The following is a 17,403-nucleotide window of genomic DNA, read 5'->3' on the forward strand; positions in this document are numbered from 1 at the left end:
TCTGAAAATGACGTTTTGCTTAGGAAGTGATTTGATTGGTATGAAGCCAAATCCAAACTGGCCTCCCTTGGGGGACGTTTTGCTGCACCAAGACAACCCATAGTTGAGCTCAGCTCAACGCTGATTGGCTAATTATTTTGATTAATCAATTAATCAAATGCTACGGCGGCAACATGTTATACTCTTTTAGTCCAGACAGCATCAGATACATGGGCTACACATAATGGGACAGAGTAATGCCAGTGAGATTCACCCACTTGTGAATTGAAAGAAAATTATCAAAACATTTGTAAGTATTTTCTGCCCTGTCACAACATACTGTAAAGACAAATGTAAGTATTGTCTGCCCTGTCACAACATACTGTAAAGACTAATGTAAGTATTCCTTCTACAATAAAGAAGATCTAAATGACATGATGTTCCCTAAAACAAAGACATTTTTGTCATGCAAATGTTCTAGTGTGATTTCCCACACCCTGTTTTCTTCCAGTAAATTGACTGGTAAGCATTCTCTGGTCTGTCTCGCCCCCGTGTCTTCCCCTGCTGAAGTTTATGGCTTCGTGACAGGCACCTGACTGAACAATAACCACAGCAAGTACTTAAGCAGAGGACAGAGTGACAGTTATCCATCACCAGCCAGTGGCTTCAAGACATCCTACACACACACAGGTGAGCAGCCACAGACACAGACACAAATACACACACACATGCTTCCTGTGTCAGATAGAAACTAATATTTATTGAAAGATACATATTGTGAGAGAGAGAGATACAGAGAGAAAGAGAAGGAAAGAGAGAAAAACAGAGAAAATAAAGACTGTATGAGAGAGAGATAAAGAGAAACATCTGGTGCATACTGTAGCTCCATGTATGATCTGTCTCCTGTTGTTCTCAGTAAATCTCTGCTGTCTTTCTCCTCAGAATGAAATTGTTGGTAGTTGTGGCTGCTGCTCTGGCAGTGGCTAGTGCCGCTAGCCTCTCATTGGAGGACTTGGAGTTCCATGCCTGGAAACTGAAGTTTGGTAAGAGAAGCATCTCTCTTCACGTCAGCTTGTTTCACTTTAGCTTCTTATCATTGACAACAATGGAGTGTGTGACTATCTCCTCTTTTCTTCATGTTTATTATCAATCTGAACCTCTGCTCTCTCATCATCCTGTTCAAGACGTTGTAGAGCAGGAGGCGACAACCTTTACTTTCATAAGAGCTACTTACATACAACTACAAAATGTCTCGAGCTACTCAAAGCCTGCATATTTTGTTACTATATTTAGAGGTATTTAATAGAGGCGCCTGTTAATCCTGAAAGTCTGGTTTCATTGATTTTTCTATTGTTTCCTCACTGAGGGCCCGATTCAGACTTGAGATAAGTAGACTTAACATGGACTTAAGTCAATAAAACATGGACTTAAATCAATAAAACATGGACTTAAGTCAATAAAACATGGACTTAAGTCAATAAAACATGGACTTACTGTAAGTCAAAAATAGTCATGTTTAGTCAATTTATTTCAAGTCTGAATAAGGCCTTCAGTGAACTGACTTTGACTCCTACAGGGAAGTCTTACAGCTCTCAGGTGGAGGAGGCTCAGCGCATGAGCTCCTGGATCTCTAACCGGAAGCTGGTGCTGGTTCACAACATGCTGGCTGACCAGGGCATCAAGACCTACCGCCTGGGCATGACCTCCTTCGCTGACATGGTAGGGCCAAGCAACATACCACTGTATAACTAGAACAGCTCACATATTTATATGTAGATTTATGAAGGATAAAATGATTAAATTAGCAAAAGAAGGATCTCTCTTTGTCTGCCCCATTTTCAGATTTACAGCATTCGTAGAAAATAAAGAAAACTGACACGATTATATTGACAATTAAATTGACATGATTTTGATGAACTATGGACTTGTTAATATGTTGTGATCTGTATCATTTATCTGAACTAAATAGTGAAGTACAATAGAAGGATAGATCCACCCCAAAACAAAGGAAATACATTTCTGAAATAATTGTGTCCAGTGATAATAAATAATTATTATAATGGATTGGATTTATATAGCACCTTTCTACCAACTAAGGTTTTCAAAGCGCTTTACATAGGAAGGGGAAACTCACCTCATCCACCACCAGTGTATCTAATGTAAATGATGTATAAATTAGTATGTGTATCTATTGTTGTGTCCCTCTATCGCAGGATAACGAGGAGTACAGACGCGTCATCTCCCTGGGTTGCCTGGGCTCCTTCAACACCTCCAAGCCCCGCGGCGGCTCTACCTTCTTCCCAATGCTTGGGGACAACGACCTGCCCACCACCGTGGACTGGAGGGAAAAGGGCTACGTCACCCCCATCAAGGACCAGAAGCAGTGCGGCTCCTGCTGGGCATTCAGTGCGGTAAGAAAGGGAGAAGGAAGGAAGGGGTTAAGAGAGCGAGTTAACTACAGCCTAAACTCTGCTCTAGTCAGATGTAGTTAAGCAGTGGAGGCTGGTGGGAGGAGCTATAGAAAGACGGGCTCATTGTAATGGCTGGAATGGAATAAATGGAACGGTATCAAACACATCAAACATATGGAAACCACATGTTTGACTCCGTTCCATTTATTCAATTTCAGCCATTACAATGAGACCTCCTATAGCTCCTCCCACCAGCCTCCACTGTAGTTGAGTAATTGGTCAGCCTGTTCTAATACTTGTTCTCTTGTTCTCTGTAAGACATCACAGTACAGTTGAAATATATATGGCAAATAGAAATCCTATATGGATGGTGTTAAAAGATAGATGGGAGGTGTTGAATGGAATTGAAGGATGGGACTAATAACAACTAACAACAAACAATAACAAGATAACTAATAATGTAGGCACGCTGTGTCCATAATAGGTGTATGGGTTGTAGGTTGGGAGCTTTTGTGAAGGAGCATAGTTAGAAAGATATGGCATATAGAAGCAAACCGGATGGACATCATGAAAATGATCGGAGAGGTTGAGAGTAGAAGAAGTTCAGGAGAAAGAACAAACAAAATGTAATTATTGTAAAATTGACTGTGTCCATAAAATGTAGATAGTGGGTATGGGCCGGAAGTAGAGGCCTAGGCGTTGTTGTTCACTAGTTTACTCCAAGTGGGGAAAGGGTGGCGGGGTTGGAAAGTAATAAAGGGGAATATATATATATATTATGAAAGGATATGTATGTGTATGTATGTATGTATGTATGTATGTATGTATGTATGTATGTATGTATGTATGTATGTATGTATGTATGTGGGTGTGTATGTGTGTATATGTACAGTGGGGAAAAAAAGTATTTAGTCAGCCACCAATTGTGCAAGTTCTCCCACTTAAAAAGATGAGAGTGGCCTGTAATTTTCAGCATAGGTACACGTCAACTATGACAGACAAATTGAGAAAAGAAAATCCAGAAAATCACATTGTAGGATTTTTAATGAATTTATTTGCAAATGATGGTGGAAAATAAGTATTTGGTCACCTACAAACAAGCAAGATTTCTGGCTCTCACAGACCTGTAACTTCTTCTTTAAGAGGCTCCTCTGTCCTCCACTCGTTACCTGTATTAATGGCACCTGTTTGAACGTGTTATCAGTATAAAAGACACCTGTCCACAACCTCAAACAGTCACACTCCAAACTCCACTATGGCCAAGACCAAAGAGCTGTCAAAGGACACCAGAAACAAAATTGTAGACCTGCACCAGGCTGGGAAGACTGAATCTGCAATAGGTAAGCAGCTTGGTTTGAAGAAATCAACTGTGGGAGCAATTATTAGGAAATGGAAGACATACAAGACCACTGATAATCTCCCTCGATCTGGGGCTCCACGCAAGATCTCACCCCGTGGGGTCAAAATGATCACAAGAACGGTGAGCAAAAATCCCAGAACCACACGGGGGGACCTAGTGAATGACCTGCAGAGAGCTGGGACCAAAGTAACAAAGCCTACTATCAGTAACACACTACGCCGCCAGGGACTCAAATCCTGCAGTGCCAGACGTGTCCCCCTGCTTAAGCCAGTACATGTCCAGGCCCGTCTGAAGTTTGCTAGAGTGCATTTGGATGATCCAGAAGAGGATTGGGAGAATGTCATATGGTCAGATGAAACCAAAATATAACTTTTTGGTAAAAACTCAACTTGTCGTGTTTGGAGGACAAAGAATGCTGAGTTGCATCCAAAGAACACCATACCTACTGTGAAGCATGGGGGTGGAAACATCATGCTTTGGGGCTGTTTTTCTGCAAAGGGACCAGGACGACTGATCCATGTAAAGGAAAGAATGAATGGGGCCATGTATCGTGAGATTTTGAGTGAAAACCTCCTTCCATCAGCAAGGGCATTGAAGATGAAACGTGGCTGGGTCTTTCAGCATGACAATGATCCCAAACACACCGCCCGGGCAACGAAGGAGTGGCTTCGTAAGAAGCATTTCAAGGTCCTGGAGTGGCCTAGCCAGTCTCCAGATCTCAACCCCATAGAAAATCTTTGGAGGGAGTTGAAAGTCCGTGTTGCCCAGCGACAGCCCCAAAACATCACCGCTCTAGAGGAGATCTGCATGGAGGAATGGGCCAAAATACCAGCAACAGTGTGTGAAAACCTTGTGAAGACTCACAGAAAACGTTTGACCTGTGTCATTGCCAACAAAGGGTATATAACAAAGTATTGAGAAACTTTTGTTATTGACCAAATACTTATTTTCCACCATAATTTGCAAATAAATTCATAAAAAATCCTACAATGTGATTTTCAGGATTTTTTTTCTCAATTTGTCTGTCATAGTTGACGTGTACCTATGATGAAAATTACAGGCCTCTCTCATCTTTTTAAGTGGGAGAACTTGCACAATTGGTGGCTGACTAAATACTTTTTTCCCCCACTGTATGTGTATGTATGTGTGTATGTGTATGTGTATATATATATATATATTGATTGGAAGTGATGCAGACAATTATATTGATGGAAGTTACAATCTATCTACAATATTAAGCTGATCTACCCCCCCCCCCCCCCCAAAAAATTTTTTTTAAATAAAAAATACTTGTTCTCTTTCGTCTTGTGCGTGGTGAGAGAGAAACAATAATCCCCAGTCTGTAAATGTTTCCATTTTTGTATACGGCTGTTTTCCAAACACTGTGGGTTGTGACCCTAAAACTTTGCAAAGGTAAATCTATTAGAATGTGAGTGTCCTTCATTTTACATTTACATCTCCCTGCCAAAGTCTCTCTAACTCCCCCATCTACCGCCCTCCCTCCCTCAGACTGGATCTCTGGAAGGCCAGTACTATAAGAAGACCAGTAAGCTGGTGCCCCTCAGTGAGCAGCAGCTGGTTGACTGCTCCGGCGATTTCGGCAACATGGGCTGCATGGGCGGTCTCATGGACCAGGCCTTCGAGTACATCAAGTCATTGGCCCCTGGAGGCGTGGATACTGAGGACTCCTACCCCTACCAGGCTGAGGTAAGCAGTGAGCAGTGAGCAGTGGGCAGGGTTGTGTTCAAACGTAAAAATTAAAATTAAATCCCAATGGAAAATGAAAATTAGTGTTTCTTATTTTACTTATTAGGCCTTCCCTGTTTAAGTCCATTTTTAATGTCATCCTTCTCCCAGTGTGGGTTCACACGGTGTAGTAGTAGGCTATGACAGGGGTTTTCAAACCTCTCCTCGGGGACCCCCAGCCGTTCCATGTATTTGAACTATTCCAGAGCTAACGCACCTTATTGAGCTTGTCGACTAATCATGAAACCCTTGATTAGGTAAATCAGTGAGCTGGTTTAGGGCTACAATAAAATTGGGAAACGTCTGGGGGTCCCCTAGGAGAGGTTTGAAAACCACTGGGCTATGACGCCTTTCTGAATCAAGGAAGTAGCACAACACTGACATCTAGTGTATATGTTTAGCGATGCAATAGATTCTGACAAAAAAGAGCAGACATAGGGGAGAGCATTATTTTACAACGATGCATTTAGGTATGAATTTAATGTTTTATATTAATTTAATGTTTTATATTCGCTATGTTTTATGTGCTTACACAATTTTAATGTAGCTAAACCTGTTTTAAGAAGACTTCATATTTTTACACACAGTCAAAATAATGCTGTGGAATCCCTCATAAAACGTTTCTATGGAAACGCGTAAACAACTAGCAACTAAGCTCCTCTAGTGTTTATTTAACAATGTCTTTCTTTAACAGGACAAGAAGTGTCGCTACAAGCCCGACAGTGTGGGTGCCACCTGCAGCGGGTATGTTGACGTGACCAGCGGTGACGAGAGCGCCCTGCAGCAGGCGGTGGCCACCGTGGGACCGGTGTCTGTGGCTATCGATGCTGGACACTCATCCTTCCAGCTCTACGACTCAGGTGAGGTCTTTTTAGACACACCTCTCTCCGGGCCAATCAGGTTAGGCCTTTTAAGACACGCCTCTCTAGAGGGTTCATGTTAGGCCTTTTAAGACACGCCTCTCTCTAGAGATATCGTGTTAGGCTTTTGAAGACACACCTCTCTCTAGAGGAATCATGTTAGGCCTTTTAAGACACGCCTCTCTCCAGCCTGAACCTACACCTGTCATCTTGGTCACACTTTAAACAAACTATAACCTCTAAGGCGTAATGACGCCTTCATAAACCCTTGATGAGCCCACATATATGCTTCAAAAATCTTTTATACGGTCCTGACATCTGGTTCTTTACCAAATGTGGCATAAGCCTTACATATAGTATATAGTATATAGTATGACATTTTATTATGAATGATTTGTGAAGCATTTATATAGGCCTTATAAAGGGCTTATGAAGGCTTCATTGAGACTGACTCCATAACTGATGGTTCATAACTGTGAACTGACTGTGACTCGTAGTTCTGGGTGGCAGGTAGCCGAGCGATTAAGAGGTTGGGCCAGTAACTGAAAAGTTGCTGGTTCGAATCCCCGAGCTGACTAGGTGAAAAATCTGTCGATGTGCCCTTGAGCAAGGCACTTAACCCTAATTGCTCCTGTAAGTCGCTCTGGATAAGAGCGTCTGCTAAATGACTAAGATGTTATCTTCTTTCTTAGATGTACAGTAAAATCTCCCTGTGTGTTTTGTACATTCAATGTAATGTATTGACTTAGGCGTCAACAACTGTGACGCGTTTCTTTTTGCAAAAGCCTCACAATGTGACACATATAAACTGATACCAGGCTGATATTGTCTGTATATTGAGAATAATGGATTTAATTTAATAATGGATTTAATTTAATAATTGTTTATTCCCAGGTGTCTATGACGAGCCAGAGTGCAGCAGTGATGAGCTGGATCATGGTGTTCTGGCTGTTGGCTATGGCACTAGTGATGATGGCCAGGACTACTGGCTGGTGAAGAACAGGTAAACAACAACATATTGCATAATGTATCAAATAAAGCTAAGCCTATCAGATTGATCAAGAGCAACCATAAACCAATGGCGTTGCAGTTGCATTCTCTAATCTCAGTACTGTCAGAGATGGGCTCTGGTATAATATTTTAGTTAGCATTGGATGTGATACAAAACGAGGGTCGGGTAGGCTGTTGGAGTGTTTATCTGACTGTCCCCCCCCCACACACTTCTATAACCAAAGTTGCGCCCCTGTCAATGATCGATGTTATGCTATTGCTAAATGCTAACTCAGTGGTTGCTGGATGTGTGTGTTCCAGCTGGGGCCTTGACTGGGGAGATAAGGGCTACATCATGATGTCCAGGAACAAACACAACCAGTGTGGCATCGCCACCGCTTCCAGCTACCCCCTGGTCTAAGGGTGAGTCTGACGGGCATCTCTATCTATCACAACTATATCTATGCTCATTTACTATCTCATATGTCTGACGGGCATCTCTATCTATCACAACTGTATCTATGCTCTAGTCTAATAACTAACACTACTAGCAGTGTCTATCTCAACTACATATCATTCACCTACCAGCAGTGTCTATCCCAACTACATATCATTCATCTACTAGCAGTGTATATCTCAACTACATATCATTCACCTACCAGCAGTGTCTATCCCAACTACATATCATTCATCTACTAGCAGTGTATATCTCAACTACATATCATTCACCTACTAGCAGTGTCTATCCCAACTACATATCATTCATCTACTAGCAGTGTATATCTCAACTACATATCATTCACCTACTAGCAGTGTCTATCCCAACTACATATCATTCATCTACTAGCAGTGTATATCTCAACTACATATCATTCACCTACTAGCAGTGTCTATCCCAACTACATATCATTCATCTACTAGCAGTGTATATCTCAACTACATATCATTCACCTACTAGCAGTGTCTATCCCAACTACATATCATTCATCTACTAGCAGTGTATATCTCAACTACATATCATTCACCTACTAGCAGTGTCTATCTCTGGTCCTCTGTAGCTCAGCTGGTAGAGCACAGCGCTTGTAACGCCAAGGTAGTGGGTTTGATCCCCGGGACCACCCATACACAACAACAGAAAATGTATGCACGCATGACTGTAAGTCGCTTTGGATAAAAGCGTCTGCTAAATGGCATATTATTATTATCTCAACTACATACCATTCTCCTACTAGCAGTGTCTATCTCAACTACATATCATTCACCTACTAGCAGTGTATATCCCAACTACATATCATTCACCTACTAGCAGTGTATATCCCAAACACAAATCATTGAAATGGTAACCATGATGAGTTGATGTTGAACCACAGCCTTACTGTGTATGATCCCAGACAGAAGGGCCTTTGTGTACTGAGTAAAGACTCATGTTGGATTGAAGCTGAGCTACTTGTAAATAACTCATACACTTATATAAATTAGGCCAAATCAAATCCAATCAAGCTTTATTGATACAGCACATTTCAGACATGGAATGCAACGCAATTTGCTTTGCAGGAAAAAAAAACAATGAAAAAACAATGAAAATAAAAGATGAAATATTTACAACACAACAAACATAAGGTAAAAAACTGAAGAATGAGACAAACTGAACAACTATAAAGCACCCTGAGGAAAAGCAAAGCTGAAAATATGTGTTTTAAATATTCCACAAGGCCAAAAGTTCAGTCCGTTTGGCAATTCATCACACATTTTCCCACAAACTGATCATATCAACTTAACCTTCGTAATTCACAGTGATTAATGCACACTAGCTAACACTATAGCTCAGTACGTTGGTCAGTCGGTTTCTGTTGATTGTCAATGTTTTTGTCTTTCCCCTATACAGATCCAGGAGGGGATATCTGAATATTACGGACGGTGAAGATGACTTGAGACAGACAAACCAGAGCAATAATTTAAGATAATTTTGTTTTTGTAGCAATAACCTGAATTTTTAGATGTTGTGCATTATTTATTTGGTAGTTGAGGGTCACACATTTCACTATACAGTACCTCCAGAAAATAGTCCTGTGCTAAGAATGTTATTAATGCGCAAAAAAAACACTAAAAATCTTTCTGATTTTCGAATGTAAATAAATGTAAAGAAGAAAATAAAAGTTTTATGTCTGTGCAACTCTTTGTGGTGGAAATTCAATGCGTGTTTCATTGTGGGACCATTAAGGACAAAGTACCTTATTAAAATGTGTTCCCTATTCTAAAGTGTAGGCTAAGCATATTTTTACTTGACCTCATTGGACAGAAAGGTCCACATCTTTTTCTCATCTTTGTGGATTATATTACCTTATCTCACAAGTGTTTATAGTGCATGGAAAAATCCTATGTTTCTGTAATAACATACATATACTGTATTAATATAATAGGATGACCATCATTCATTACTCTGTTTCACTGTGCTAAGCTGCCTCTGTCTACACACAATTTATGTGTTTATTTTACCAGTGTAATGAATACTCAGGGAGAAAAAGGTGTAAATTCACACGCAGAGCGCGGCAGGTGTTTATTTCGCCTTCGCAGAAGGCAGGAATCGTGGTCACAGGCAGGCAATGGTCATACACAGGTAGGCAAACAGGCAGGAGAATCAAAAACTAGGACTGAAGGCTATAACTGGTTCTCACAAACGAGCTAGGAAAAGGCTTAGTAGAGTCAAAACGAACAATACCTCACAAGGCACAAACAGAATGAACTGAACTAAATAAGGAGCTGATGAGACCAGGTGAGTAACTAACACAGGTGAAATCAATGAACAAAAATGAAAGACAGGGCTACGTTCAAGAACACAAAGAAACAGGGCTACGTTCAAGAACACAAGGTTGACTAAGAAAATAAATACAGAATCTTACAACCAGTAGGTTATAGGCTATGTCTATTTGGACCCCTAACATGTGCTTATAGGATATGGCAATCCCTGCACTAGTAGTGCATTGTTTCACACATAGTGTTGTCACTATTATCACCTGTATATAGTACTGTATGTCTTTGTTTCATAGTTTGATGGTATGAGCTCTGACGTAGTGGATAAACATCAGCAGAAGTCAAGCAGAAATATCCATCTCACTTCTGGACAGATAGTATGACTTCTGACGTAGTGGATAAACATCAGCAGAAGTCAAGCAGAAATATCCATCTCACTTCTGGACAGATAGTATGACTTCTGACGTAGTGGATAAACATCAGCAGAAGTCAAGCAGAAATATCCATCTCACTTCTGGACAGAAGCTATTGTGTAATGTGTACATCACAGGAGGCTGCTGAGGGGAAACGGCTCATAATAATGGCTGGAACGGAGCAAACGGAATGGCATCAAACAGCTGGAAACCATGTGTTTGATGTATTTGATACCATTCCACCTATTCCGCTCCCGTCATTAACACGAGCCCGTCCTCCCCAATTAAGGTGCCACCAACCTCCTGTGGTGTACATGGTTACGCTCCGTTTGCTTTCTGACTGATGGTCTGTTGTGTTTGTGTTGTGTCTGGGCGTAGCCTAACCGGTGGCTATGAGAACTGATTCTGTTCAGTGGTTCACCAGATCAGTGACCACAGCGTAGTCTGCGATTAGAATAACATTGGTGCTTTCAGATCTAGAGGGAGATCTTCAGAGAGGAGGTAAGCCATTCCTGAGTATTTTTGTGTGCGTGCGTGTGTGTGTGTGTGCGTGTGCGTACTTGCGTGTGTGTGTTTGTTTGCTGTATCAGATAGGGGGAGAGATAGAGGTGTACTTTTGAATAGATAATTTGTATATATTGAGTGTATGCCTATATACACACTGAGTCTGTCTGTGTGTTCTCTACCTCCACCTATCTAGAATGAAGGATTTTGTGCTCCTCATGTTTTTGGTTGTTACTGTAGCATTTGTGGTGTCTAAACCCCTTGGTCCAGACGGAGGTGACAACCCCCCTCGTCCAGACGGAGTAACAACCCCCCTCGTCCAGACGGAGTAACAACCCCCCTCGTCCAGACGGAGTAACAACCCCCCTCGTTCAGACGGAGTAACAACCCCCCTCGTCCAGACGGAGTAACAACCCCCCTCGTCCAGACGGAGTAACAACCCCCCTCGTCCAGACGGAGTAACAATCCCCCTCGTCCAGACGGAGGTGACAAACCCCCTCGTCCAGACGGAGTAACAACCCCCCTCGTCCAGACGGAGGTGACAACCCCCCTCGTCCAGACGGAGTAACAACCCCCCTCGTCCAGACGGAGTAACAACCCCCCTCGTCCAGACGGAGTAACAACCCCCCTCGTCCAGAAGGAGGTGACAAACCCCCTCGTCCAGACGGAGTAACAACCACCCTCGTCCAGACGGAGGTGACAAACCCCCTCGTCCAGACGGAGGTGACAACCCCCCTCGTTCAGACGGAGTAACAACCCCCCTCGTCCAGACGGAGGTGACAAACCCCCTCGTCCAGACGGAGGTGACAAACCCCCTCGTCCAGACGGAGTAACAACCCCCCTCGTCCAGACGGAGGTGACAACCCCCCTCATCCAGATGGAGGTGACAACCCCCCTCGTCCAGAAGGAGGTGACAACCCCCCTCATCCAGAAGGAGGTGACAACCCCCCTCATCCAGAAGGAGGTGACAACCCCCCTCGTCCAGACGGAGTAACAACCCCCCTCGTCCAGACGGAGTAACAACCCCCCTCGTCCAGACGGAGGTGACAACCCCCCTCATCCAGAAGGAGGTGACAAACCCCCTCGTCCAGACGGAGGTGACAACCCCCCTCATCCAGACGGAGTAACAACCCCCCTCGTCCAGACGGAGTAACAACCCCCCTCGTCCAGACGGAGGTGACAACCCCCCTCGTCCAGACGGAGTGACAACCCCCCTCGTCCAGACGGAGTAACAACCCCCCTCGTCCAGACGGAGTGACAACCCCCCTCGTCCAGACGGAGTGACAACCCCCCTCGTCCAGACGGAGTAACAACCCCCCTCGTCCAGACGGAGAGGATAAAGCAGAGGTGGACAAGGAGTTTGAGAAGTTCAAACCTCAATTCAGTAAATCTGGTTCTACTCACCAAGGTGAAATAGGTTGATTCATATTTCCAGTGTCCACATGGAACAAATAAATTAGAAATTGCACTTTTAGTTAGAATGTAGGCTAACACAAAATGCTAATAGAGAGAACCTGTGCATTTGCAGACAAGACCTATGAGTCCCCTCAGCAAGAAGCCAAGTGCAAGCTGATCTGGCCAAGAGGAAGATGGTGATGGAACACAGCAAGAGGGCGGAGAATGGCCTGGAGACATACGCTATGGGGTTGAATTACTTCTCTGACCTGGTATGGTACTGTCTTGGTCTGTCAAACTTGAGTAGTCAAAAAGAACGGTCTAGCAATGACTTTCGATATCTGGGTGTTTCATGGTAACTAATTGTGAGTCTCTGTCCCTTTGCTTCATGTTATAGAATATAGGGATGAGATTCCTCTAGGACTTTTGCCCTTCCCACATGGTGCCCCAATCCAGCCATTCAAGGATATGGTATGGCTCATTACAATGCACAGGATCACAGAGTAGAATGATGGATAATGGGATGTTCTTATGTCACGTCTCTCAGTTGTTGACTTTGCTTCCTCTTACAGAAAAGGGATCGGTCCCTGTCCCCATAGGAGCACCCTTTGAGTAACTAATTTTGGTTCCAGGTAAAATCCTTTTGGGTTCCATGAATAACCTTTCCACAGAGGGTTCTACATGGAACCCAAAAGGGTTCTACTTGAAACCAATAAGGATTCTACCTGGAACAAAAAAGGGTTATCCTATGGGGATGGCTGAAGAACCCTTTTGGAACCCATTTTCTAAGAGTGTACACTATATATCAGTGATATTCATGCACTACTAGACATGATCATCCTCAAACACCACATGATCTTATCATGTTGACGAAACAACAAGCTGCCCGTAGAAGAGAATAAAATACCCAAGATTCTATATGGCTCCTCATACAGTCAGTAGGTTATGGTGAAGGGCCTTGTCTTGTGTCTCAATAATACTGTTTTTGTGATCCCCAACAGCCTAAGAAGCAACACCGTAAGCAGCTCCACCCCATGACACGTCCTGCCCCTGACCACGACCAATATCATGACCGTGAACCTGAGCACACAACCATCCCTACTCGACTCCCGAAGGAACCCTCTTTTGTTGCTGATGACTATCTTGTCATTTTTGGTCCTGACCATGACCTTAACCATGACCATGACCACCATGCCCCTGCTGGCTACCACCATCCCCCCTGGGGAATCCTCTTTTATTGCTGACGATATTGAAGCACTTTATAGGTAAAATTCTTACCTCATGACATCCGGGACCCACCTTGCAAGTTCAAATTGTGGTTAGGACATGTCAAAGTGTTTCATGTTGTCGCTATACTATAGGTCTCATTGACTGATCCCAGTGTCTACTGTTCAATACTGGAAACCAAAATCATCATATAAATGTAACCTAATGCTTGAACTTCTTGTGTCATTTCCCCCATTTTTCCATTTAGCTATTATACAACGTTATACATTACTAGTTAACCTCTACGGGATCGGTGTCCCGTATACGGGACGGTTGAGCTAACGTGCGCTAATGTGACTAGCATGACTGTTGTAAGTAACAGCAAACTTTCCAGGACATAGACATGTCTTATATGGGCAGAAAGATTAAGTTATTGTTAATCTAACTGCACAGTCCAATTTACAGCAGCTATTACAGTGAAAAAAGACCACGCAATTGTTTGAGGAGAGTGCACAACAACAAAAAACTTATCACAGCAATTGATTTGATACATTCACCTCTGAAGGTAAATAATGTACTCACATTCAGTAATCTTGCTCTGATTTGTCTTCCTGAGGGTCCCAGAGATAAAATGTAGCATAGTTTTTATATTCAAATGTAGGAACTGGGTTCTACAGTTTGAACCTTAGTGTATATAATGATCCATCGTGTATGACATTCCTGGGAGTGTGTAAACTTACATTTTGTATTACCATATAATTTTTGTATGTTCTCTATAGTTATGTACTTGAAAATGTATCAATTGACCAATTCGGCACATTTGGGCAGACTTGATACAAAATGGTCCAGTATTGCAATGGTTCACTGGATCAATCTGAAACTTTGCGCACACACTGCTACCATCTAGTGGCCAAAAACTAAATTGTGCCTAAACTGCAATATTATATTGTGGCCTTTCTCTTGCATTTCAAAGATGATGAAAAAAATAAAAAAAATTAAACGCATGTTTTTTTGTTTGTATTATCTTTTACCAGATCTAATGTGTTATATTCCCCTACATTAATTTCACATTTCCACAAACTTCAAAGTGTTTCCTTTCAAATGGTATCAAGAACATGCATATCCTTGCTTCAGGTCCTGAGCTACATGCAGTTAGATTTAGTTATGTCATTTTAGGTGAAAATTGAAAAAAAAGGGTCCGATCCTTAAGAGGTTAACACTTAGTGTTAATATGTGGCTCTTATGTGGTCATGTGCAAGATCATGAGTGTGTGTTTGTGTGTGTGTGTGTGTGTGTTTGTGTCTGTGTGTCTGTGTGTGTGTGTATATGTATATGTGTGTGCGTGTGCGTGTGTGTGTTTGTGTGTGTGTGTGTGTGTGTGTTTGTGTGTGCGTGTATGTGTGTGTGTTTTTTTGTGTGTGTGTATTTGTGTGTGTGTGTGTGTGTGTATCTGTGTGTGTGTGTGTGTGTATACAGTTGAAGTCGGAAGTTTACATACACTTAGGTTGGAGTCATTAAAACTTGTTTTTCAACCACTCCACACATTTCTTGTTAAGAAACTATAGTTTTGGCAAGTCGGTTAGGACATCTACTTTGTGCATGACACAAGTAATTTTTCCAACAATTGTTTACAGACAGATTATTTCACTTATAATTCACTGTATCACAATTCCAGTGGGTCAGAAGTTTACATACACTAAGTTGACTGTGCCTTTAAACAGCTTGGAAAATTCCAGAAAATGATGTCATGCTTTAGAAGCTTCTGTTAGGCTAATTGACATCATTTGAGTCAATTGGAGGTGTACCTGTGGATATATTTCAAGGCCTACCTTCAAACTCAGTGCCTCTTTGCTTGACATCATGGGAAAATCAAAATAAATCAGCCAAGACCTCAGAAAAAGAATTGTAGACCTCCACAAGTCTGGTCCATCCTTGGGAGGAATTTCCAAACACCTGAAGGTACCACGTTCATCTGTACAAACAATAGTACGCAAGTATAAACACCATGGGACCACGCAGCCGTCATACCGCTCAGGAAGGAGACGCATTCTGTCTCCTAGAGATGAACGTACTTTGGTGCGAAAAGTGCAAATCAATCCCAGAACAACAGCAAAGGACCTTGTGAAGATGCTGGAGGAAACAGGTACAAAAGTATCTATATCCACAGTAAAACGAGTCCTATATCGACATAACCTGAAAGGCCGCTCAGCAAGGAAGAAGCCACTGCTCCAAAACCGCCATAAAAAAGCCAGACTACGGTTTGCAACTGCACATGGGGACAAAGATCGTACTTTCTGGAGAAATGTCCTCTGGTCTAATGAAACAAGAATAGAACTGTTTGGCCATAATGACCAGCGTTATGTTTGGAGGAAAAAGGGGGTTGCTTGCAAGCTGAAGAACACCATCCCAACCGTGAAGCACGGGGGTGGCAGCATCATGCTGTGGGGATGCTTTGCTGCAGGAGGGACTGGTGCACTTCACAAAATAGATGGCATCATGAGGAAGGAAAACTATGTGGATATATTGAAGCAACATCTCAAGACATCAGTCAGGAAGTTAAAGCTTGGTCGCAAATGGGTCTTCCAAATGGACAATGACCCCAAGCATACTTCCAAAGTTGTGGCAAAATGGCTTAAGGACAACAAAGTCAAGGTATTGGAGTGGCCATCACAAAGCCCTGACCTCAATCCTATAGAAAATGTGTGGGCAGAACTGAAAAAGCGTGTGCGAGCAAGGAGGCCTACAAACCTGACTCAGTTACACCAGCTCTGTCAGGAGGAATGGGCCAAAATTCACCCAATTTATTGTGGGAAGCTTGTGGAAGGCTACCCAAAACATTTGACCCAAGTTAAACAATTTAAAGAAAATGCTACCAAATACTAATTGAATGTATGTAAACTTCTGACCCACTGGGAATGTGATGAAATAAATAAAAGCTGAAATAAATCATTCTCTCTACTATTATTCTGACATTTCACATTCTGGAAATAAAGTGGTGATGCTAACTGACCTAAGACAGGGATTTTACTAGGATTAAATGTCAGGAATTGTGAATTGAGTTTAAATGTATTTGGCTAAGGTGTATGTAAACCTCCGACTTCAAGTGTCCCATGTAGCTCAGCTGGGTTGTGGGTTCGATTCCCAGTATGAAAAAAAAAAAAAATGTATGGACTCACTAACTGTAAGTCGCTCTGGATAAGAGCGTGTGTGAAGTGTGTGTCCAATGACGGTCATGATGAGTACAGTTGCTAGAAATTAGCTTCAAAACAGCTATTTCAAATACAGGGAACCACAATCTTTCACTATAACATACAAAACTCCCTTCCTTTGAAGTGAGGTGATATTTCAACCTTAGTCCTAACCTAAGCTGAGGTGAAATTTGATCTGTTTACACACTCCACTGTGTGTGTTTGTGTGTGTGTGTGTGTGTGTGTGTGTGTGTGGGTGTGTGTGTGTGTGTGTGTTTGTGTGTGTGGGTTGGTTGGTTCTTCTACCCTTGTGAGGACCTAAAAGTCCCCACAAGGATAGTAAAACAAGAAGAATTAGCCCTCGTGGGGACATTTCCCACATCCCAATGAGGACAAAGGCTATTTTAAGCTTAGGGGTTAGGGTTAGAATTAGGTTTAGGGTTACGGGTTAAGGTTAGGATTAGGGTTAATGTTAAGGTTATGGTAAGGGTTAGGGAAAATAGGATTTTGAATGGAAATAGATTTTAGGTCCCCACGAATTTAGAAGAACATAACATGTGTGGCTGTCTATCTGCCTGTCTGTCTGTGTGTGTGTGTGTG

General features: G+C 42.4%; 1 protein-coding gene across 1 annotated transcript; it reads left to right on the forward strand.

Annotated features, from left to right (window-relative positions):
- Positions 1–592: 592 nt before the first annotated feature.
- LOC311118619 (procathepsin L-like) lies at positions 593–9,517 on the forward strand. The gene is made up of 9 exons (XM_084193408.1): positions 593–669; positions 922–1,022; positions 1,556–1,698; positions 2,193–2,390; positions 5,260–5,457; positions 6,191–6,356; positions 7,251–7,359; positions 7,668–7,769; positions 9,232–9,517. The coding sequence occupies exons 2-8, from the start codon at positions 923–925 to the stop codon at positions 7,765–7,767; spliced, it is 1,014 nt and encodes a 337-aa protein (XP_084049534.1). The 5' UTR covers positions 593–669; position 922; the 3' UTR covers positions 7,768–7,769; positions 9,232–9,517.
- The last annotated feature ends 7,886 nt before the right edge of the window (positions 9,518–17,403 follow it).

The sequence above is a fragment of the Coregonus lavaretus genome, assembly GCF_964263955.1.
Source record: "Coregonus lavaretus genome assembly, contig: HAP1_SCAFFOLD_569, whole genome shotgun sequence".
Lineage (NCBI taxonomy): Eukaryota > Metazoa > Chordata > Actinopteri > Salmoniformes > Salmonidae > Coregonus > Coregonus lavaretus.

What these genes read in the sequence shown, in the direction of transcription:
- LOC311118619 (XM_084193408.1), top strand. Translation starts at nt 923, where the DNA reads ATGAAATTGTTGGTAGTTGTGGCTGCTGCTCTGGCAGTGGCTAGTGCC. An exon ending in CCTACCCCTACCAGGCTGAG is followed by an intron (nt 5,458 to 6,190) that starts GTAAGCAGTGAG and finishes TTTCTTTAACAG; the next exon opens with GACAAGAAGTGTCGCTACAA. An exon ending in TACTGGCTGGTGAAGAACAG is followed by an intron (nt 7,360 to 7,667) that starts GTAAACAACAAC and finishes TGTGTGTTCCAG; the next exon opens with CTGGGGCCTTGACTGGGGAG.